Here is a 23,053-nt window from a genome sequence, read left to right as displayed (position 1 = left end):
TTGTAACATTGTACTTTTTATCCAAAATTCATAGGATAAATATTAAAGTTACCTTTCGTTTAAGCTTTGTATCACTCAGGAAACAAGATGATTTTGGGAGCCTGTTAAAATATGTTTTATGATTAAACAATCTGCAACAATTTAACAGAAATCTACCATGATTTAAGATGACAAAAATGTGCTAAAAGATTCATTTGGAGTGAATTATTCTGTTTCTGAGTGGCATATGAGCTGGCAACTTTCAATGAGACTGAAATTACATTTGTGTGACATTTATAAATGAATGACACTGTATTATGGTTGTTAGACAGTTTAGAGCAACCACAAGCTGTGATCTGGACTCTGGCTGTTTTGCTTAATGCCTCATGTCACCATTTTAGCTGGCCAGTAGAAATCTAAACTGAGAGAGCATCTGTTATTACAGATGGCTTTATAATATGCCTTGATGAGAAAGATTGAATCATTTACTCACATAGACATTCAATTTTTCTAAAATATATTCCTGGAAGTTATCAGTACAAGTTTTTCAACACAATATAAAGCATTTTATTTAACTAACTAATTATACTTGTATGTGTGATTATGGCAGGCTTGACAAAGACCAGATGCTGAGCTTGGCCACTAACAGACTGAAGTCTGCTTTAGTCTGACAAGTCTAAGAGCCAGATGCACCCATTAAACCATCTGACCATAAGCCAAAGCACGTCCTTTAATTGTGAAAGAACTGACCATATGGCAATCAAAAAAAAAAAAAGTCTTTATATTGGCAAAATAAAATCTTGAGCCTTTTAAAAGTTTTGAAATATTTAAAATTGTTGACGAGAGAATAACAAATATTTCTTGAATTTCTGACGGTTCACGTGCTTTTGATGTTAAGCCATAAAAACTGAAGCCTTGCCAATAAAAAATGTCACACAACCTTCCATTGTGTGCTACCATGATTGTGAAAAGAAACAATTAAAATGTAAGTCTTATTTTCGATATAACACTGTCTCTTATGGTTTAACACGTCAAAAAACAAGCAGTGTTGGGGAAAGTTACTTTTAAAAGTAATGCATTACATTACTTAGTTACTTTTTATGGAAAATAATGCGTTACGTTACATTTGTGTTACTATTGCGTATCTTTTTAAATATGAGCAGGGCTTGATTGTTTTTTATATAAGAAGTTCTATTTATAGCAAATGTAAAGACCCTTTCACACCAAAAGGTGTAATGAATAAATGTTGTAAAGTGAGAAGCTGTGTATTTGTATCATCAAGATATTTTTTACATCAAACCATTGATTCAGGCTCATCTGTCAATGTATATGTTTTCACTTGTAAACGGTGCTTGATCTGTGCAAATTTCTCTCTTGATTCAGGCTCATCTGAATCAAGAGAGAAATTTGCACAGATCAAGCACCGTTTACAAGTGAAAACATATACATTGATTGATTTTTACATGAGAGGACAGACTTTTTCAGGCAGAGAAAGTGTTATTATAGATGATAGACTCTTACCGGTACTTTGTCCAGAAGCGATGGTTTGAAGTTAAAACACTACAGTCAGGAAAGAATATAGCATTTGGTGAAGGAGAAAATAGCTTCTTGATAAAAACAGCATCAAAACTTCATTCATTCTTCATTATCTTTAAGCGTAACAGCAACAGTATATTTTTTCTGCTGTTATATATCTTAGATGGATCTAGCAATATGCATTTCAGAAAGCATTCTTAGCGCTGACGTATTACTCTATTTAGGGAGAAATGGGGGAGGGGGTGTAGGGCTTCTCTTTGTTTGTCTCTATTGCACATGTCTGCAAAACAATCGTGACTCATCATTTAGTCATACTATCACAATCATCTTATAGTTATACAATCGCAGGTGTCCTTCTATAGCTCATTAAAGTGCCTCCATAAAGCCATGTTGATATTGTTGTAATGCTTTTCATGTCATGAAATTTTAGGGATGAAAAGAGGCCTGAGAGTGGGTCAGTTATGTTCTTGTTTGTCATTCATCAGATGTGGTGGCTATAAGCATCATAATGTCTTCTAGGTGTAACTTACAATTTAATTATTTTGATCCTTAAATAGGACTATTAATTCAGAACATCTGGGTTGTATTTAATTGCCTTTCATCATCACACTTGAGATCTCGTCATCTCTCTCCTGCCAGACTTGTCATAGTTTGTGCATTCACAGTCACAGTTTGTACCAATGATTTATAATAATTAAATTCCTTAACTGATTTGAGTAGAATAGATGTACTTATTTTCGATCTCAGATGCATCTAGGGAACCAACTTTACTGGGAGGATTCAGCAAATCAGATTTTAATATTTTGTAAAGATGAGTGGGCACTAACAGCAATCATCCACCTTCTAAAGTCATGATGGTTAAAGTCTAATGGAACTCACTCGATGTTTGATAGAATGAGCCTCAGTTTTTTATTTTCATCTGCAAAAATAATCCAAGAGGTCCTAATGGATTCTCTCAGTGAAATGTAGTTGTCATGGAAACAGTGGACTCACTTCATCATCAGCAAAGGGACTAGAGCACTACAGCTAGGATTGGTTGTGTTTGTGTGTGTGTGTGTGTGTGTGTGTGTGTGTGTGTGTGTGTGTGTGTGTGTGTGTGTGCGCGCTATGGGGATTTTTGTTTTGGGCTCTTGTGTGTGTTTTATCGTTTGTTTATTGCATTGCAGCAAAAGGTGCAAAAAATGATCAACTTTGTAACAAATATTCCAAGTCCACAACATTCTACCGCATACATTTCTGAATTTAAGCTATTACATTTAAATTTATAGATTTCATGTTTACTGCATTTGTGTATATAATGATGTGTACTTTCTATATATTAGCTTTTACCTCAGCTAGTGGAGTTACTCCACTTGTGATGAACTTTTATTCATGGTGTCTTTCTCTTTTCAACCTGTTTTTATGATGGCTGTCAGTATCTTTACCATCAAGAGTGTCATGACTTTGCCAATTCACCAGAAAAGGGCTGTTTGATTTACTGGTTGACATTTTTTTAAGTTCTAAAAGGTAAAAAAAAAAAAAAAAAGACACTTTTATGGGTTGTTCCGTTAAGTTATTTACATATTAATAATTTCTAAATTATTCTGGCTCCCAGTTTTATTCTGTAAAAACAACAGGATTAATTAATAACAGGATAATGACTGTTGGTCCTGCTTGTTACACAGCTTCTGTGTATGTGTGTGTGTGTGCATATTATATATTGATTTTAATCTTTTTTTTTTTTTTTTTTTTACCTGTTTAGCTATTATATTAAAGCTCATTACAGTTCATTCAAACAATCTGCCTAACAAGGTGAAGAACAATATTACAGTATTATTTACAATGTTTTTTATTATTATTATTATGCTATAATCACGACATCACTAACTGAGTCTTAGTTGTGAACTTTGGACAGAAAAAAAAAAGTGTATAGGGAAAAGGAGGAATTGTCTTGCGCCACAAAAATTATTTCTCGAAAGCAAAAAGATGGTTTTCAGAAAACTATTTCTAATTCAAAACTATCTTATCTACTTCAAAATTTTAAGTCAGCATGTTACTAGCTGTGTCTCTGTAAGCATTTGTGAAATTCAATAAGAGAAAATTGTATTAAAGTAGATCCTACACCAAACCTTGATCTGTTTTTGTATTCATTTGCCAAAGCCTTCATATAACTACTCAATCTTAGCATCAAAATGACTGAGGAGCTTTCTTACCTGCAGGGCATCCAATTATCTCCTCAAGCCTGAGAGAAATAACTTGTGCTTTCTGGGAAGCTGAACACTGCACAGCGCTGGCATAGTTATCCACTGTTTCATGCCGTCCTCTCAGTGGCATTTCCTTTTTTACCACAGGAAATGCTGTCAAAGTGGAACATCCATTAACAGCCTTTAATTCTATTTGCTTGTAATGAGTGGGCACCTTGGTAAACTGAGTAATGAAACTTGAGTGAATATTCAGTGCTAAAAGGGATAATTTCACACAGACTTACTCATCTCATCTCAAACAGTGCATTGAGGATAGCAGAGACCAGGGTACTTATTAAACCCAAAATATAGTGACGGGGCATCATTAGCGCAGCTAAAAGTGCGTCAGTGGGAAATGCCCATGAATAACGACAAACGGGGCAGACTTTGACATTATAATGAAATAAACTTCCCACTAGTATAGTAAAATGGCTCTCACTCAAACTCTATTAGTCTTCTTTTATGCGAGTCACAGGGTACAACTGCAATTTATTTCTATTATAAAATACTAGATCATTTAGGTTTCAAAATATAGCTTGTTTTAGTAGTAACGTGAGCAATTGTGACAATGGATTCCATCATAAATGTATGTTGTTTAACATATGTAGGCAGTATAACCGTCTACAGCATAATAAAGTTGGATAATTTAATCCAATAGTGACTCGCTCTGTATTTTTGAGAATTTGACAGCATAATGTGGAGCTGTTGAATCAATCAACACTGCAGTTCTGCATCTCAATTTAATTATTTGTGTGCAGGTGTGTGTGTATGTGTGTGTGTGAGAGAGAGAGAGAGACAGCGAGAGAGAGAGAATGTGTGCCGTCTACATGTGTGGGATTTTCTGCTTCCATAGGGCCAGCAGGTTGACAAGCGCACCAAGCATACAAAAATACTACTACTACTTCAAAAGAAATCGATAACAATTTATTCAAAGCAATATTACATTTATTATTTGAAGTAAAACAATTTTTTTTTGCTACAATATTTTATTTTATCTTAATTTACTTTATCAACATTATTAAAAAATAAAAATACATCCATTTAAAAGAAATATTTGTGTTGTAATTTATAGCTGCTACATATGAGATAGATCAGGATTCTCTTCATGAATGACATGTTCAATTTTCAAATTCAAATTTCAATCTTTGCGGTTTAATATCTAGTTCCGATAAGATTCTGTATAATAAACGGATTCATCACATAAAAAAATGAATTCTGCCATTTTAAAAACAGTATAAAAGCGTACAATTTAAACAGATTTACATTTCCTAGGTAATGAATTTTCACTTCAATTATGAATAAACAGAACACATTCTTTGCAATGCTGTGTTCCTCTGTAAAAGTTTTAAGAAGATTTAATTTACATATTATGAATTTAGGGCCATTTGCTGGTGGAATAGAATATTATATTACTTTATCTTCCAAATAAAAAATAAAAAAAGAGGAAGAATCCTACATGGTCATTGTTCTTGGAGTCCTTGCTTCAGGTTAGCAGAACTAGAAAAAAAAGAGACACTTGTGTTACTTACTACTGTACAATGATTTGTTTCTAAATACAGTACATAGCAAATACATAAGCTAAAACATAATTTTCTGACCTTCCAGCGATTACCACATTCATTGCACAACACAAAGGTGGTCATTGGTTCATCGGCACTGCGGGTTTGCACCTGTGAATGTACAAAACATTTATCAATATATTTATTTTCACAACAAATTAAAGTAACAATGAAAGGCAAAATCAAAAATGGAAGCAGGTGTTAGTTCATAAGCACATTTAAATTCCTTTCTTTTTACAAAGGACATTTTTAGTAAGAATTTTCTTTAAATGACCACAAGCTCATTTAATTGGTTCAAGCAGGCTCAAGAGGACTCTCAATTTCAAAGGTTCTCCAAAGTGACAACTTTTTAAAGAGTGCACGACTCAGACTATGATTAGTCATTCTTCTAGGTTCTTATGCATTATAAATATCTAAAGCTAACAAGTTTGATTGATGTACCTGGTTGTAGGTGCAGTTTTTCTTCCTGCACTTGCCACACTGCAGCAGGTCAGTGGTGGTTCCTCCAGTCTTTGCCATTTGATGTTCTCGGATGGCCTCTTGGGTCAACACGTTCCTCAACTGTTTCAGCTCATCACTAGCCATCTCCTACAACAGCAAGAGCACACTATTATTTATAAACAGTAGATGTATGCACTGACTTCAGATAAATCATCTTTCTTAATGGAAAATATCTGTTTGACAACACAATTTCAAAGGCTAACTCCTGTGACATCGCACAGTATAAAAATATCTAAAAACACTGTTTTTATCGTTTTAAGCCTAAATATAATAACATTTTGGGCAAAATACCGAACTTAATTTTAAGGGTAGGTAGGTAAAATGAATACTTTCAAGAATCCATTAAATTCATCAAAAAAACGTATTGCTATTCTCTGAAAACAATTCTTACAAAATATGTGTACAATTTAGAATTATTATTATTATATTTGATCAATTTCTTAAGGAAGTCTGGATATTTTTACTGGAAAACAAGACAAACATCAATAAAAAAAAAAACTGCTGTGTAATAATGCCTTTAAAGACAAACTAAGATTTTCCTGATTCTTTTTAACTGACTAATGCATAATTTTTTTTAAATTACCCGTATTTTTTGGACTATAAGTCACACCTGAGTATAAGTCGCATCAGTCCAAAAATACGTCATGATGAGGAAAAAAACATATATGAGTCGCACTGAACTATAAGTCGCATTTATTTAGAACCAAGAACCAAGAGAAAACATTACCGTCTACAGCCGCCAGAGGGCGCTATATGCTTCTCAGTGTAGGCTACAGAAGCATCGAGGAGCATAGAGCGCCCTCTCGCGGCTGTAGACAGTAATGTTTTCTCTTGGTTCATTTCTCTTGGTTCATGTCAAATTAATTTTGATAAATAAGTCGCACCTGACTATAAGTCGCAGGACCAGCCAAACTATGAAAAAAAGTGTGACTTATAGTCCAGAAAATACAGTAATTTAAATTATTTAAGAGGTCCAAAATGTGCAGTTCACCTCAGCAGTCATGGTGGCAATGCGTCTCAACTCGATGGCCCCAGCTAAGACATTTTTACGCAGATTGGGATTTTTGGGATCTTTGAGATTACTTATGCGGCTGCGAACTCTGTTCTTGTATTTCATGTCTAAGGCTTTTATCTCCTGGTAGATATGTAGCCAGAGGAAGACAGTTAAGGACATCACCTTGCAAACATTACACAATATATTCAAGAGGATTCTGCACTTAGTTTGACTTAGTCAACACATATGTTTCCTAAGGATATGATCCTCAATTTCTGCAGCCATGGCCTCACAGTTTGTCCCATAGTCTTTGTAGTCATCTAAGAGGAAAAGCATATTATGAGTATTAAAACAATATATGTCAGCATGTCTGTGTGGTTGTGAAATGTTTGTCATTGTTTTGTGTACCGTCTGTACGTAGAGCAGCAGCCAGCATTTCAATGCATTTGTCCCTGATGGATTCTCCAGTTTGCAGGTGAGGAGATAAAGGACCCAGACCAGAGCTCAACGACGGGGAAAGGGGGCTTGTGGGTGTTGTGGGCGTCCTTGGGGTTTCTGGCTTACTCTTGCTGTATGGGGAATACAGGAAGAAGTCTTTAGTTCTCTAAATATTCATGTGACAATTGGCCTTCAGTTAAACCAAGGCAGGAAAGGAGAATTCTATTTCCTTTAAACTTAAAGCTGGATTACACATTTGTGTAGATTTATGCCCCGATTATCAGTCTGGTTCAGTGAACTCTAGATGCCAAAAGACTGCGAAATTTGATCAGTCGGGGTTGACAGATCACAGAAATCATGTCACATCATGGACACAGACGATTTTAGTATACTTTTCTTTTTTCATTTGTCATGCATCTCCTAGCAATAAGTCCCATTTTCATGCATAAGTTTGTAGTCTTTGGAACACCTGGTAATGTATGTGATCGTCAGTCGTTTAGTGTATGATGTCAAGTTTTTGTCTGCAACTAAATGATGTCTAGTGTCATCAAATCTGCTCAGATTTTAAAAGTTGTGTATTGTATAACAGTTTTAAAACATGCAATTTGCCGAAAATAAAATGTGTTCCTGGCCAAAAATGATCTTGATCTAAACTTTTTCAACTTGATTTCTTAAAATAAATAATTATAATTATATATATATATATATATATATATATATATATATATATATATATATATATATATATATAATTTATTTAGTATTAATATAACATAATTTGAAATGTGTAATTTTTTGTAGAACGGTCTTTTTTTACAAGGAACACAAGTGTAACAAGATTAGGGAAAAAAAAAATCTCCCAAAAAAGTACACAAAATATCAGTTTTGGGGAGGAAGTTATTCTCAGTGTATGCAAAGTCAGTAAGTTTTAGTCCAATGTGATAACATTAACTAGTATTTTCGGGAAAAAGAAAATCCTCTCTGGGTTCAAATGAGCAGTAAAAAACATGAGGGTTAAATCTGTAATCAAATTTAAACATTTAGTGTGAAAGTAATAGACTAAAACAACAGACTTAAATCGCACATCACAACAGTATTATGTATTAATGCTATCTGTGGAACAGCATTATTTTTCTGATTTGTTGATTTATCATTTGAATGGATTTTGTTGTGTATTACAACTGGGACATTGAGTCGGCAGAATTTGAAGTATACGTGAGCGCATCCAAAAGCATAAGAGTGAGAACATAATGCTACTATTGACAGAGAACTCCCTGAAAAATAATAAAGCAATATGGAATGCTGCTGGTCACATCTAAATGATGCTTCTGTAATATTAGTTCTTGCCTTTCACTAGATTTCTTGCCCTGAGGTGAGCTGCCAGACCTTGAGCTAGTAGAGTCTCTCCTGGAGAAATAAAACATGACAGTTTACAATAAACATAAGTGAACATGAATGAAGATTTAAGTTAAAGTTAAAAAAAACTTTACTGTTGCATTACAAAACTAGCAGCATTACAACCAAGGTTACCTCTCCAATTTAAGTTCACTCGATTGTCGTTTCAAAATGTGATGGCTTGACTTGGAATCAGTAGAGTCCTTACTGCAGTGAAAGAGTAAAACACAAATGCCTGAAAATGTCACACATCTTTTCAGCATTTTTAATGATGAGTGATGCATGAGCAGACCTGTCTCTCCGTCCATCCAGGCTGAGCTTTCTAGAATCGAGCTTTTTGGACTCTGTGGAGTCTTTTCTAGAAATAAAAGTAGAATTGGGAATAAAGGTGACAATGTGTATTGTTTTAATGAACACAAAGAAAATCGCCACCATCCTCAAACTCCCAAGTCTAAATGGGAATAATGCATGCACTTCTGCTGCAAAACATTTTTTTTGAACCTCTCAATCTTGATCTTCATTGATGCCCTTTTGAGGGGTTTACTGTCTCTTGTGTCTTTTCTGAAAAAGAAGCATTGTCTCAGTGCTATGGAATGGTGACCAATTATTATCACTACAAAAACATAACTCAAATTAAACTGTAAAAAATGTAAATGTTACTCTCACTCCTGTAGTTCCAAACCTGTATGAGTTTCTTTGAATATAGCGCACAACTAGTATGAAATACTTTTATACTTTAAAGATGCTTTTTGAAGCATGAAAGCTCCAGTCTCCATTCAATTGCATAGAAATAGCAACAAGAACATTGTTTAAGAATTTTCTTTTGTCTTCCACAGAAGAAAGTAAATCATACAGGTTCGGAATGACGCGAAGGTGAATAAATTATGTCAATATCCCTATTTTTGAGTGAACTATCTCTTTAAATTCATAACATCAACAATTTAGTTTAGATGTAACCCTGCAACTTCAAGTCTAATTTCACTCAACAATAGCCTTTTCCAAGGGTTAGTACTCATGCTTCTGACCTATCTTTCTCATTGTGTTCAGAGGCCTGTCGCTTTGGGTCTGATGTGTCTTTCCTAAAGTGAAACAGCTTTAGTTATTTTTCATTTTGATGCTACTAATCAAGCAAAAACACAGATGCACAGACTTTAATATCAACATGCTTTTCAGTTTGCCTGACCCTAACCTTTCTTTCTCTTTGTCTTTCTTTGTGTCTAATGAGGGACGTTTTGTAGGTGTAGGAGGCTGGAGATGGAGAGGAGCAGGAGGGAGATGGAGAGGAGCACCGGGTTCAGCTGTTTCTTTTCTAAGCATAGAAAGTCACTGATTATTTATGTGATAAAGAACATTGTGCACGGTTAGAACACAGTGTTACGCTAAAATGATGCTGAAGGGACTGAAAGATTGGCAGTATTTTCATTACTCAAAAAGAGAACACACCAAGCCCTGACCTGTCTTTCTTCATTTCACGTTTCTGAGGAGGATGTAGATGAAAAGGTATAGGAGGAAGAGGGGCGTTCGGATCAGGTGCTTTTTTTGCCCTAGGCAACATATATACAATTTAAATGTGGCATTATAAAGAGAAACTTGAAGCACATGTTCTGATACTAGATCATCTAGTGAACTAAAAATGTCCATTTATCATTTTCTATCAATTGAGCGCTGAATAATTTAGAGCAATGACAGCTATTTTGCCAAACGAAACGAAACTACAGCAATAATAATGTATTATACTGTGCTTTATCACAAAAGAGATCAACGATCTAGAACTCAAAGGTGCTCAGACCTTTCTTTGGGCTCTTCTTTTAATAGACGTTTGGGAGGAGGAGGAGAAAGAAGAGGAGGAGGAGGAGGAGGTGGTAAAGTTTCAGAAGGAACTTTCCTGTGAAGATAGATGACTCTGTATGTTAGCTAAAGACTTTTATAAAAAATACAGATTCTTAACACGTTCTTGAGGGCAATCTCTGACCTTTCTTTCTTCAAGTCTGATGTAAACTTAGGGATAGGAATAGGAGGAGGAGGAAGTGGAGGATGAGGGTGATGATGAAGAGGAAAAAGAGGATAAGGTGCATCTCTCCTGCATGAAAATGAGCAAGTCTCATTGAAAGGTCGATTCAACATGAAGAAGTTAGCTTCTATAAAAGCTGAAGTTTTCACGTCACACAGTGCATGCACGTCTAGCACAATGTCTAACCTTTCTTTCTTTCCATCTATGAAGAGACGTTTATGAGGATGAGCCTGAAGAGGAGGAGACTTTAAAGAACCCTGAGTGTCTTTTCTGTACAAGAGATACAAACATCCTAATTTAGCATTTTAACTTGATATACACTAAAGTTTGCTGTGATTTTTTTTGAAAGAAGTCTTTTATGCTCATTGATGCTGCATTTCGTTTTAATATTATATTAAAATGACATTTAATCTTGTGATTACAAAAGTGAATTTTCAGCATCATTACTCTCTTCAGGTCTTCAGTGTCACATGATCCTTTAGAAATCAGTCTAATATGCTGATTTGGTATTCAAAAGATGTTTTTCATTACTATAAATGTTGAAAACATATTTGCTGCTTAATATGTTAAAATCTGAGATCATTTTTAATCAGGATTATGAAATATAATAATCGTACAGTCTTTTTTATCAATTTAATGTGTCCTTACTGAATAAAAGCATTAATTATTTATTTATTTTTAATTACTGAACCACACTTTTGAACTGTTTCTGTTCTAAATCAGCTGTCACTGTAGGTAATATGCAATAAAACCAATAGACTACATCAGAAAACAAAACTATTTGCACTTAAATTACATGTTTGCTACTGAAATATATATTAATATGCAACACGCTCTGACCTCTCTTTCTTTGCATCTATCGATGGGCGTCTTAGAGGAGGGTGGGAATTCACTGAAACAGGAGGGAAAAAATCAACAGGAGCATCTTTCCTAAAAAAAAAAAAAAAAGAAGAAAAATTACATTACTGTTTCCACTTGTACACCAGACAACTAGAGCAGCAAAAGAAATCATGCACCATTCAGATCTGAAAACAACTTTTTTTTTAAAGTTAATTCCTGAAATTGAATTGATGTAGCAAACATGATGCAGAACTGCAATTCAAATTTGAATCTAAGGGAGAAATTTATGTGTAGGGTAATGTTTCAAGTATTTAGCTATAGAATTAACTAAAATACACTACCTTGCAAACTTTGGGGTAAGTAAGAATTATTATTATTTATTTTTTTTTATAAGAAAGCATGAATTTAATTAATCAGGTGACAATAAATACATTTATAATGTTACCAAAAATATATTTCAAATAAACACTGTTCTTTTGAACATTTTATTTATCAAATCCTAAGCATTACAGACTTTATTCAAAAACATAAAAAATCTTACGCTGCCCAAATTTCTGAACTGTAGTGAATGTCAGTCAGCTTAAACGTGTATTTTCAAAAAACTAACAAACAAACAAAAAAAAAACGATTGGTAAAAAAAATTATGATGCAATTATTTTTGTTTTGTTGCGTTACCAATTAAATTTCTCTGTTGGGTGACTATATGTTGATTTTTTTTTTGTAAATTCCACTACTTGTTTATTTGAAATTTAATTCAACATCCTGCTCGACATGAATGGAAAAGCCAATTCTTAAATTCCCCCAACAGAAGAACCACACAGTGGCAGAAAAAGGGCATGACTGCGTGTTTTGTTGTGTGGTATGAGTGCTTCCTCTAAACCACAGTCACATGCACAAGCCCTAACCTCTCCCTCTTCACTTCCCCAGCCGGTGAACACTTGGGGGGTGGAGATGAATGCGTCATTGGGGAAGGAAGTTGATCACTGTTCATTTCATCTTTCCTAAACAAAATACACATAAAACTTCTCAATCTAAAGGCAGAGTTTTGCAGGGATAGAGGGCTTTATAAAGCACCGGGCTTCTCACCTCTCTCGCTCCTTTTTATTGTCAATAGTTTGTTTCTCTTTTTTCTGCGCACTTTCTCTTTTCTCAATCCTGAACTCTGCATCAGGTTTTTGTCTTCTGTGTTTTTCATCAAGTTTCTTGTTAGAGTTTATGTCTGGTTTTGTTTCCACTGTTGATCTTCGTGGACTGACGAGACAAACAGGTTATACTTCTTTACGCAAACAACAAGTCTTTACTCACATCCTCTTTTGCAAAAATCAATCTAAGTATAAAAAAAAACAGATCACCCCCTGGTATGTTTAAAGAAAGAAATTCAATTACACTGTATAATACGCCGTGTCTAGAATACTTCCATATTTTACCCTGTTATCAGCAAACATACCTGGACTCTCTCTCAGGTGAGGTCCTGCTGGGTGACCCTGATGTCTTGCTTGGATGTTTGCCATTCTTCACTTCATTCAACCTCTCAGACTTCTGGTTTTGAGCTGATTCTGACAAAGACAAAAAAGCATAAATGGATAAAAACAAAACCTTTTAAGACAGCCAATATTATACTATATGTGAATGGCATGATAAAAATGAGGGCATTATGAACCTTTTTAAACTGTAAAAATTTTTAAGAAGCCTAGAATATGATATCACTGACTTTTGTCATTGTTAAGTGTTACATTAGGTCAGATCTGTTACTGGCAATCGTTTTAATCAAGTTCAGATTGTTTTATTGTGTAAAAGAAAAAAAAAGAAAAAAGAAGCCTATATATATATATATATATATATATAACTATATATATATATATATAACTTCTTTACAACATAAGCCCTACCCAAAAGCTTCTTCCAGTTTTTGATTAGCATCTTTGCCAAGTTCCCAACATCCTCGTCTGTGCAATGCTTTCTTATTCCGTTGACAGACATGCCAATTCTTGTATCCTGGAACAAAGTAAATCATAAACGTTAGACAAACAAAAGCAAAAGCAGTTGTCTAACAAGAACAGCTGCATTTATGTAACAAAATGTACTAATCTATATGATGTGTCATATCTTTCACATTCTTTGCAAGTCTTTAAAAAAAAATCTCTATTACATTTCAAATTGAACTTGACTTATAATTCTCTCCATATTATTCTGACATGGATTTTTAGGTTTTGCACAGTCCATACTGATTGCTGTTTGTGATACAGCTATAATTCCCTAAAGGAATCAATGAAGTTTGTCAACACAACAGATCCAGCAGACATACTGTACCTGAAGCAGCTTCAGTGTCATGTTGAAATCTTTCAATTCTCTCAGAAGATCTAGAGCTCCGTCCTACACAGACAGGGGGACAGGTAATTATTTTAGTTTTTTTTTTTTCAATTATTTAACTACATAATAATTGCATTCATTTTGTTCTTAATATCATTTAATGTTTTTTTATGTTATAATAACTCAATGTCACTGCTGCAAACTCTCAGGCATTTTTGCATTTGTGTTCCAGAAATGCAAGCACTAATTCATACTGGAACAACATCAGGGTGAGTAAATTATTGTTTTCATTTTCTGTTTTGTGTGAACTATCCCTTTAAATTCTGTGCGCGGGCCCCGTGCGCGTAAAAGTATGTGTCGGCCAAAACACACACCGTCTTCACGACCTTGTGCCATTTACTACAATACATACATGCTGTTAAGAATTAACAAAAGGTGTCAACAAAACTCTGTCTGTACAGATCACCTTCGTCCTCGTTCTTGTCGCTGCCCTGAATAAATCTAAAGTAAATCTGCGCAATCGTCAGCCAACACCTGTTGTTACAAATGGATCTCTGTAGTCCTATTACACACACATTATGGTCTCTCACACTTGAAACAAAATTAAACAACACTTGTGCATGCCTGTATCTAAATTAGATATGATTAAAACAGCATAATACACATGCAAAAAAAGTTAAATTAGTTATTCTTTAGCAGCATGCACAGAGATCGCACAAACAAACAGCATAAAGCGCTGCGTCAAAATTAGGATCTCACCATGTTATTTCTAGACACCATCTTGTCTAGTTTTTTAGCAATCCGCAACAGGTCCTCCTCTCGCGTCATTGTGTGCGCATTAATGTGCTTTAAGTGAAAACGTGATGTGTTTATAATACGTTTTGGCACATAAATCTTAATCCAGCGTTAAATGTACTAAGTTTTGGTCACACGCATAAGTTACTCCTGCACGTCAGTTGAGCCCGAGGGGGCGGGGCCTTCGGGACAGTCGGAGGTGTCAATCAATCCATCTGGATTTACGACAACTCCTAAATATAGACGATACCAGGGGCGATAAAAGTTGTGTTTTTCAAGAAAGACATTTGCAGCAGACATTTTTTAAACTTGGGTCCGTTGTATTTTGTGTTTGTATTTTGAATCGCTTAGACACGTTTGTAAGCATCATTTTCTATTGGGGACACATTGTGGTGAGTTAACGCTTTATGAAAAAGACGTTACGTGTTGCTATTTTAACATTCTTGTAGTCTGTTATTTTTATGTTTACTGAATTTTGTTTAATTGTTTATTGAGTAGCTCGATCTTTCACAACTCTAATCTGTCTGGACATTTGCAAGCATATATCACGTTATTTAGTCAACGTCAGACAACGTGTGAAGAATAAAGACAGTTTTGGGGCATTTGGTTTACCACACACACACACACCCACACACACCCACACACAGTGCGTTACATGAGTTGAGCAGCAGATGGCAGCACGGTATAATATAATATCAATATCGTGCTGTAGGATAAAGCACTGCAGTGAATTCAAAATACATAAAAAATATTAAGTTCACCCAGAAATTATAATTTACTCACCCTCATGTCGTCTCATGACCTTATTTCTTCTGTGGAACACAAAATGAGATGCTTAGCCAAATGCTGGGGATTGACAGTCTTGGTACCCATTCACTTTCACTGCATCTTTTTTTCTATACTGTTAAAGAGGCAGTCAACATCCTATTTTGACGAATTTACATTATTATACATATTTCCTGTGGTAAAATAGATGATTTTCATAGACATTAAACCAGAGTATTTGTTTAAAATGCACAATTTGGCTTTATTTTGCAGTTTGTGGGAGGGTGATGAACCATCCTACATTTTTCATCACACTCTTTCTGTAGGAATATTTAATGCGAGGCCTGGAGGTTTTATTGTAATTCACTCAAATGTGCAAAGCATGTTTGAGAAGCGAAACTAAAGCTCATTCCATATGGGGCGACCTCAGATTACATCTGTCTAAATTAAGGCAGCAAATATATTATGGCATTTTTCCCACCAAAATGTGTACAGAATGCACCCTCACCATAACACCAGCAACATTTCATGTACACAAATATTCACAGCTTACTCTTAATTTACCTTTATAAGTGTACACTTCCTGTCGTCCTCCAATGCCTTCACCCTAAATAACCTCTATGGCTTCTATGGTTGCACAAATTATATAAAATTATCAACATACATTTAAAATGTGCTGAATTAGAGCAGGTTTCTGGAAAACAGATCTATCATTACCCTCCGAAAGCACCCCACATCAGTCAGCAACTGCAACCGGTTCTCAACAGCAACAGACAGACAACTTGCCTCGAAGGCCTGGTTTTCAAACCACAAAGAAAAAAGGAGGAGAAAAAAGGAAAAGACTTGAAAAATGTTTTTCGCTTTGATGACCTCCCGCTTCAATTTTATGTCAAAATAATGAATCCACCAGTATCCACCTACAGTGTCTTCTCAGAGAGTTCGCGGTGTCTTTACCAATTATAGACACAAGACGCCGGACTCCGGCAATTATGGAGAGTCTGAGATGACATCAGACCAGAAAATGAATGATTTCACCGTGCTTCAGGCTTTTTTTTTTTGGGTGCAGAGAGCCCCTGTAATAAAATGCAAAGATGCTAGGCTGGATTGCCACGGCATGCACACCAGCCTCTGGTTAAGGGTGTATTTATAAAATCTCAGCAAAAGAACATTTTTTATTTTTATTTTTGGTTACGTGGGATAGTTCTGAGCATGTTCGTGTGCCAGTGTTTTTAAAGGAAGTGATATTTTCTGAGGATTGGTGGCACTTGTACGCCAGAGACAGAACTAGTGCTTTGTATACAGCATGCCTGGTTGAAACCACAAAGGTGTGATTGTCATTACATCTGAGAACAGATGTATATTACAGGAATAGTAAAGAAAATTGCTCAAAATGTACCTTAAAGTTATTTGCTGAGCAATGGATTGGGTGTTGTCAGAATGATTGACAGAAGTTGGATTATTGTTTATCATTGTATTATTTTTTTTAGCAGCTGTTTGAACTTTTATTCTGACATGAAGTGATGAAATCTGTTTGGATGAAGAAACAAACTATTCCTTTAACAATGTTTCATTCAGCATAATTAGCCTGATGTAGCTTGCATGCTGCAAACCTTTTTGAACGACAAGACCAGACACTGCAGTTCATTAACATACAATGTGTGTTCATGCTACTACAGCCTTTTAACTAAACGTCACTCACTTATGATTCCTGCATGCTGTCATTATAAGCAGTCATAGACATCAGTTGATTCAAAAAGAGAACTTGCATTTGACAAGGCATGCCCTTGTGACTCCACAAACAATAAACTCTATAGAGAGTTAAAGGCAGAAGTGTGTTAGTGTGTAAATCCCCTCTTATTCTCATTTCCCTACCTATCTGCCATTAATCCTTCAGTGAGAACATCCACATCCCCATACATAGCATACACTTTTCCTGCTGCCAAATCTAAAGCATTTTTACCACCTACAAACTCAGTTTCACTTATTTCTTAATCAGCTTAAAAGGTATTAATTAGCTTGAGAGTTTCACTAGGGTGAAATCTTTTAAACTGGCATTGAAAACAACTTCTAGTCTCACACTGTGGTCTCACAAGGCAGTTTCTGGAAATATTTATTTGCATTTTTTAATAAACACACACACACACACACACACACATGACATATATAAACAACTATATGTCTTTTTTCATGGTTTCAACAAACATATTAAGAAGCACACCTGTTTTCAACAATAATAATAAGAAATGTTACTTGAACACTAAATCATCAAGTGATGTCTGAGGTATCATGTGACACCGAAGGTTGGAGTAATAATAATAAAAAAAATCAGCTTTACCATAACAGAAATTAATTACAATTTAAAGTATATTAAACTAAAACAGTTACTTTAAATTTGAATAATATTTTCACAATATTACTATTTTTACTGTAATTTGAAAAGAAAAATGCAGCTTTGTCAGCAGAGTGTTTTGATTGATGTTATTTTGACAAAATGTGTAGTTACTGCAATTGTAAAGCAATACAGATAATTATTATTGCCGTGTGTCAGTTTTTAATGCACCAGCTCCCGTTTGTTTTTGCAAACTTCAAATCCAATTTTGGATCTTCTTATCTGGATTCATTCAGAGAGATCAGCAGAGTTCATCAGACTTCGTTTACAAACAACCAATACTCGAGTCTGTAGACGTCTCACTGTCTTTCACACAAATCTGCTGCCACAGCATTTCATTAGTTGCATTAGCTCTTTGCTGATGTGAGAGACAACTGAAAAGCTTTTCTGTCTTCTCTGGGCTGATGCCAGAATATTTTGTGTTTGGAGGATAAATGCAGACCCCTAATGCATGTGTTGAAGTTATCTGCCTAGGCTAAGTATTGCACTGACCACTAGGAGAACCAGTGCTTAGCCTTTAAAATATGTGTTGGTTTTGACCACTGATGCCAATCATTTAAAAAGAGCACTTGTATCATAGCAACACCTCGAGACTAGACGTGCCCTGTGAAAACACACTTAGCTCATTGTTATAATCTGATTAGCTCACTTCAACTCCTCTCCTGTGTTTATGACCCTGTGAACACACTCTTCTGTCACCATGACACACATCCTCCACAAGACCGCTGTCGGGTCAGTAAAAAGGAAATGAATATTTTTATTCAGCAAGGACGCATTAAACTGATCAAACGTGACAGTAATTAGATCAAGCAAATATTTTTTTTTGTGCAATATTATGTTTCTATTGATATTAAATAAAAATATAAAGAAGCATGACTGTTTTCAACATTGGTTTCTACAAATGTCATTCCTGTTTTTTGTTTTTGTTTTTTAATATTTTATAACTGTGTTTTAAAACGTTTTACTTCACTTTTAGTGGGCATTTCATTGCGCTCAGTTCAACTTTTTTGATAACTACTTTCCCCCTACAGAACACGGAAACTTGACCCTTGGCCTAGTTTTTGTACAATTAGAATTTTTGTGTTGAATATTAGAATCTTGAATTTGGAGTTCTACATTTCTATATTCTAAAACCTTTTAATTTTGCAGCAATTTTTTAATCTCTAAATATATTTTTTTAAATTTTGTTGAATGACAAATTTAGAGTTATAACATTGTCATTTTTCTGTCTTCCTTCATGAAATCACTTCATACCTGGATGCTTGACTAAGAGCATTTTGGAGGTTTGCATGGTGATTGGCAAAGACTTTTTCAACATCTTTTACAGAAAACAGACAGTAGGGAATAACTCACAAAATCCCCAAAGATACTGGATCTGTTGAAACAAAATGAGCTTAAACAACATGCTATCTCTCTTCACAAATGATGCCTAACCCTTTTAAATCGCTGAGCTTATGACTGTCTAAAATTTGGCAGTAACAAAATGTAAAGAAAATGCATTGTTGTAAAATATAAATGATGACAGGGACCCCAAACATAGTTAAACTGTTCTTTCACATTTGCACAGGATTTATAGATACCACATGATGATTTTAGTCTAGAGGAAGGGATCCCCTCTCCAAAATCCCTGATGGAAAATCTCTATAATGGCTTTAAGGTTGATCCCAGGTCAGAAAGAAAGCGCCTGTTAAACGGTGGTACAGGTGATGTCACTAGAGAGAGGCACAAGGTAGCTGATGTCATGCGAGAGGCTGTTGGCAGGGAAACTTTCTAAACACATCCACAGACCAGATGAGATGTAGTCCGTAGGGACTTCTGCACATTGTGCTACCTCCTTTAGCGACCCAGGAGGTCAGTGCTTGCAAAAGACGAGGTCCTGTGACTCGCCTCCATGGTCAATTTGCTGGGGGTGTTTTCCAAATCAGCCGAAGTGGAGAAAGAGGCCACTGAGCACAGAAGCAGAATGTTCTCTCAGTGCTTAAGAGGAAAAAGAAGCAAAATAATATGGTGTTAATAGCTTACTCCATTTTCACCCTGTTATGACAGAAAGAAAGCTTTGTGATGAGGTTTTTTTACATGCCTTTTCAAAATTACATTAGCGACTAAGAGTATAGTACTAGATTATTCAAGGGGCTTATGGTTTGCAGCTGAAGTTTCGATAACTTCTTTCAAGCAATGTTTCACACAATTCCATTAATGACTCATAAGTTGGCAGATGCAGTAGCTGTTTCTGGTGAAATAGTTCACAGTTGGAAGAGAAGCATCCTCTCACTGAACCTTCCAGAACTAAAATTAGAATCAGTGCACTAATGTATAAAGCAGATTTTATTAAAGGCAGAGGTGCATCTGGAAGCTTGACTCCAGAGGAGCAGTTAAACACGGTTTTGTGATCTGATTATAATGGTTGAAACAGTGTTCTGCTGGCCATCTTCTAGTATAAACATAAATGAAAGTTTCAGAGATGGTCAATAATTAAATCAACAGCTGCAAATGTATTATTGACATGTTAAATTCATAAATAATATGTGATTTTTCTTGTGCTAAGTTCAAACTGAAAACGTTTAAGGCCTTTAATATGCAACCAATTTTTGAGTAAAGAGAAGTAAGAAGAAAAACAGGAAAGGCTAATGATGCTCTTTATTCAACGGTCAGGAACAGAAAAATAGACCTAATGGAGTCGACAAGAAAACAGGCAGAAGTAAGGATATAACAGAGGGTGATTAGAAAGAAACAGGCAGAGATGCAAAAGGGAGAGGAAGGCATATCTGATCCGATCAAATCCCCCTTTGAGCTCTCAAGCGGAGGAATCCAGGGTGCAGCGGTGCATCATCACTTTGAGTCTCTTGGATATCAGCAAGCGGTCTCATTATCTTCTGAAGGCTTATCCGTTCTCTGCAACAATCACACAGCTGCAAAGACTGAAACTTGCTTGCTCTCTAATTGGCTTTGTCTGGAATGGAATTTAACCAAACTGCACTGCATACACTCTATACTGACTACTTTTTAATGTACATGAATCATGCAAAAAGAAACAATTCAAACAGCAGTATGTACAGTAAAAAAAAAAAAAACACTTTAGTTTTGCCTTATTAAGTAGCGCACATACTGCTTAAAATTAATAATACAAAGAAATATAGTGTTCCTGTAGCTCAACTGGTAGAGCACTGCGCTAGCAAGCGCAAGGTTCGGGGTTCGATTCCCCAGGAACACATGATATGTAAAAATTGATAGCCTGAATGCACTGTAAGTTGCTTTGGATAAAAGCATCTGCTAAATGCATAAATTTAATTTTAATTTAAATATCACTTGAGCATCAAATCAACCTATTAAAATGGTTTCTAAAGGATCATCTGACACTGACAACTGAAGTAATGAATGCTACAAATTCAGCTTTGCATTACAGGAATAAACTATTTTAAAATATATGAAAATATAAAACATTATTGTAAATTGTAATGGTACACAATATTACTATATTTACTGCATTTTTGACCAAATAAATGCAGCCTTGGTGAGTATAAGAGACATCTTTCAAGTGGTAGTGTAAATACAGTGTATCAAATAACACAATTTGTGTAAACTCCAATCAAATAATGAGTTATGAAGGAAATAAAAAAAATGAAGTGGATATTATTTCCAGTTCATTTGTTACAATAATAATGGAAGCACAAGCACATTCCATAGTGGGATATAATGGTCTGCACACTTGCAGCTCTACATCCAAAGTACACACACACAAACCACGAACACACACCCAGAGCAGTGGGCAGCCATTTTTAAGCTGCAGCACCCAGGGAGCAGTTGGGGGTTCAGTGCCTTGTTCAAAGACACCTAAGTCATGGTATTGCCAGCCCGAGATTCAAACCCACAACCCTAGGGTTAGGAGTCAAACTCCCCAACCACTAGGCCACAATATATACAATATTTAATATACATACTGCATACTACATACCCATTGTGTGCCTATATGGATGCCTGTCTCTTCATACATCTGTTTGTAATGCCTCAGTCCAAAACGTGAGTGTGCATGTTACCAGCAGATCACATTTAAATGCTCCACTTTCATTTTGTACCTGCATAGGTAATGTGTTTCTATGCAGTGCTTTTACACAAGGCTGTTTTTGGTATCTGACCACTAACTACTGCTGGAAAGAAATGATTACTGTATGAATATATGTGTCACATATGTGTAGTGTAAAGTATTTTTTAAGATAGCAGGAGAGAGGAGCTGTCTAAACACTTCAGATTTGGCTCACGCTGACAACGAATTTACGGTAGCTGTTTCTGTTTCTCTCATTCGTTCTGCAACATCCCGCCCGAGGCACAGAAAATCCCAGCATCAGCCAGAGAAAATATTCCAACAGACAAACTGAACTCTTCACCTAAGCATAAATTTAAGTCAGCAGGCCAAGAGGAAAAGCAGTGCAGTTTAATGCTGTAATTAAGATATGACCGGGTCAAAGACATCATTTAACAGATGGTATGTGAAAACCTTTTCATCGGGTTTAAAGAGTTTAGCACACCTCCTCCAACTGATATCACATTTAAACAAGATAAACAACATGATATGTGGGGGATATATATTTTTCTGAATTCATTACACTTTAAGCACGGACATGTTCATATTAATCAGACTGCACAACTGCTGGAAAGGAGAAGTGTATGAACTATTTGCATGGACAAAAACATTTAACAAAAACATTTCCCTTTATTCCTGCTAAGATTAATGAAATAAATAATTCAATATAAATTTACCTTAAACCATTTAATAACACAATGTAACAAAAAGGTTTTTTATGGTTCTTCTGTAATTATGTGGTGGTAATTATTATTTTCATGTAGCATCAATATTTTTGGTAAAAATTTAAGTCAGGTAAATTATAAAACTTCTGGTTTAGTAAAGATAATTTTCAATTAATTAATTAAATTTATTTGGCACACACTTAACAAAATACAATAAAATAATAATAATTAAATGGTTGCAGATGGACTTCCCTGTAATAAATTCTGACAGTTAAGTCTGCCATTTCTCAGCTGTCTGGCTTAGTGACAGATTTAGTATTGGCACATAAATCTTGGCAATAACCTAAAGTTAGACTTCAAATGAAAGAAATGCAAGCCATCTCTAAAGTGTCATCATTGCACTTTAATCTCACAGGTATTGAAACACTGTAGGAGGGATGCTGTTATCAAACAACCGATCATGTTTTACTTAATTTATTTCATTATTTATAATTGGTTTATTGCTAACTGGCATGCATTTTGTATAGACCACCAGAGTAAATAACAAAGCTTTTGTTCCAGCAGTAGCCCCCCATT

At 35.2% G+C, this 23,053-nt stretch overlaps 1 protein-coding gene across 15 annotated transcripts; it reads right to left on the bottom strand.

Annotated features, from left to right (window-relative positions):
* Positions 1-5,180: 5,180 nt before the first annotated feature.
* Positions 5,181-14,774, bottom strand: LOC113059785 (transcription elongation factor A protein 3-like). Of its 15 annotated transcripts, XM_026228377.1 has the most exons (23): positions 14,545-14,774; positions 13,786-13,848; positions 13,365-13,470; positions 12,923-13,031; positions 12,562-12,726; positions 12,381-12,476; positions 11,476-11,565; positions 10,822-10,905; positions 10,597-10,704; positions 10,414-10,509; positions 10,079-10,168; positions 9,814-9,933; positions 9,650-9,703; positions 9,126-9,185; positions 8,917-8,982; positions 8,760-8,831; positions 8,577-8,636; positions 7,200-7,360; positions 7,055-7,111; positions 6,789-6,943; positions 5,738-5,884; positions 5,336-5,407; positions 5,181-5,234 (listed from the first exon to the last, which is right to left on the bottom strand). In XM_026228377.1, exons 1-23 carry the CDS (start codon positions 14,611-14,613, stop codon positions 5,226-5,228), a joined length of 2,109 nt encoding a protein of 702 aa, XP_026084162.1. In that variant the 5' UTR covers positions 14,614-14,774; the 3' UTR covers positions 5,181-5,225. The 15 variants fall into 15 exon arrangements, with proteins under 15 accessions (XP_026084162.1, XP_026084163.1, XP_026084164.1 ...); XM_026228378.1 differs by lacking the exon at positions 9,650-9,703; XM_026228379.1 differs by lacking the exons at positions 9,126-9,185; positions 9,650-9,703.
* Between the last annotated feature and the right edge of the window lie 8,279 nt (positions 14,775-23,053).

The sequence above is a fragment of the Carassius auratus genome, chromosome 41 (assembly GCF_003368295.1).
Source record: "Carassius auratus strain Wakin chromosome 41, ASM336829v1, whole genome shotgun sequence".
In the NCBI taxonomy this organism is placed as follows: Eukaryota; Metazoa; Chordata; class Actinopteri; order Cypriniformes; family Cyprinidae; genus Carassius; species Carassius auratus.
This window is presented reverse-complemented; position numbering and strand designations above follow the sequence as displayed.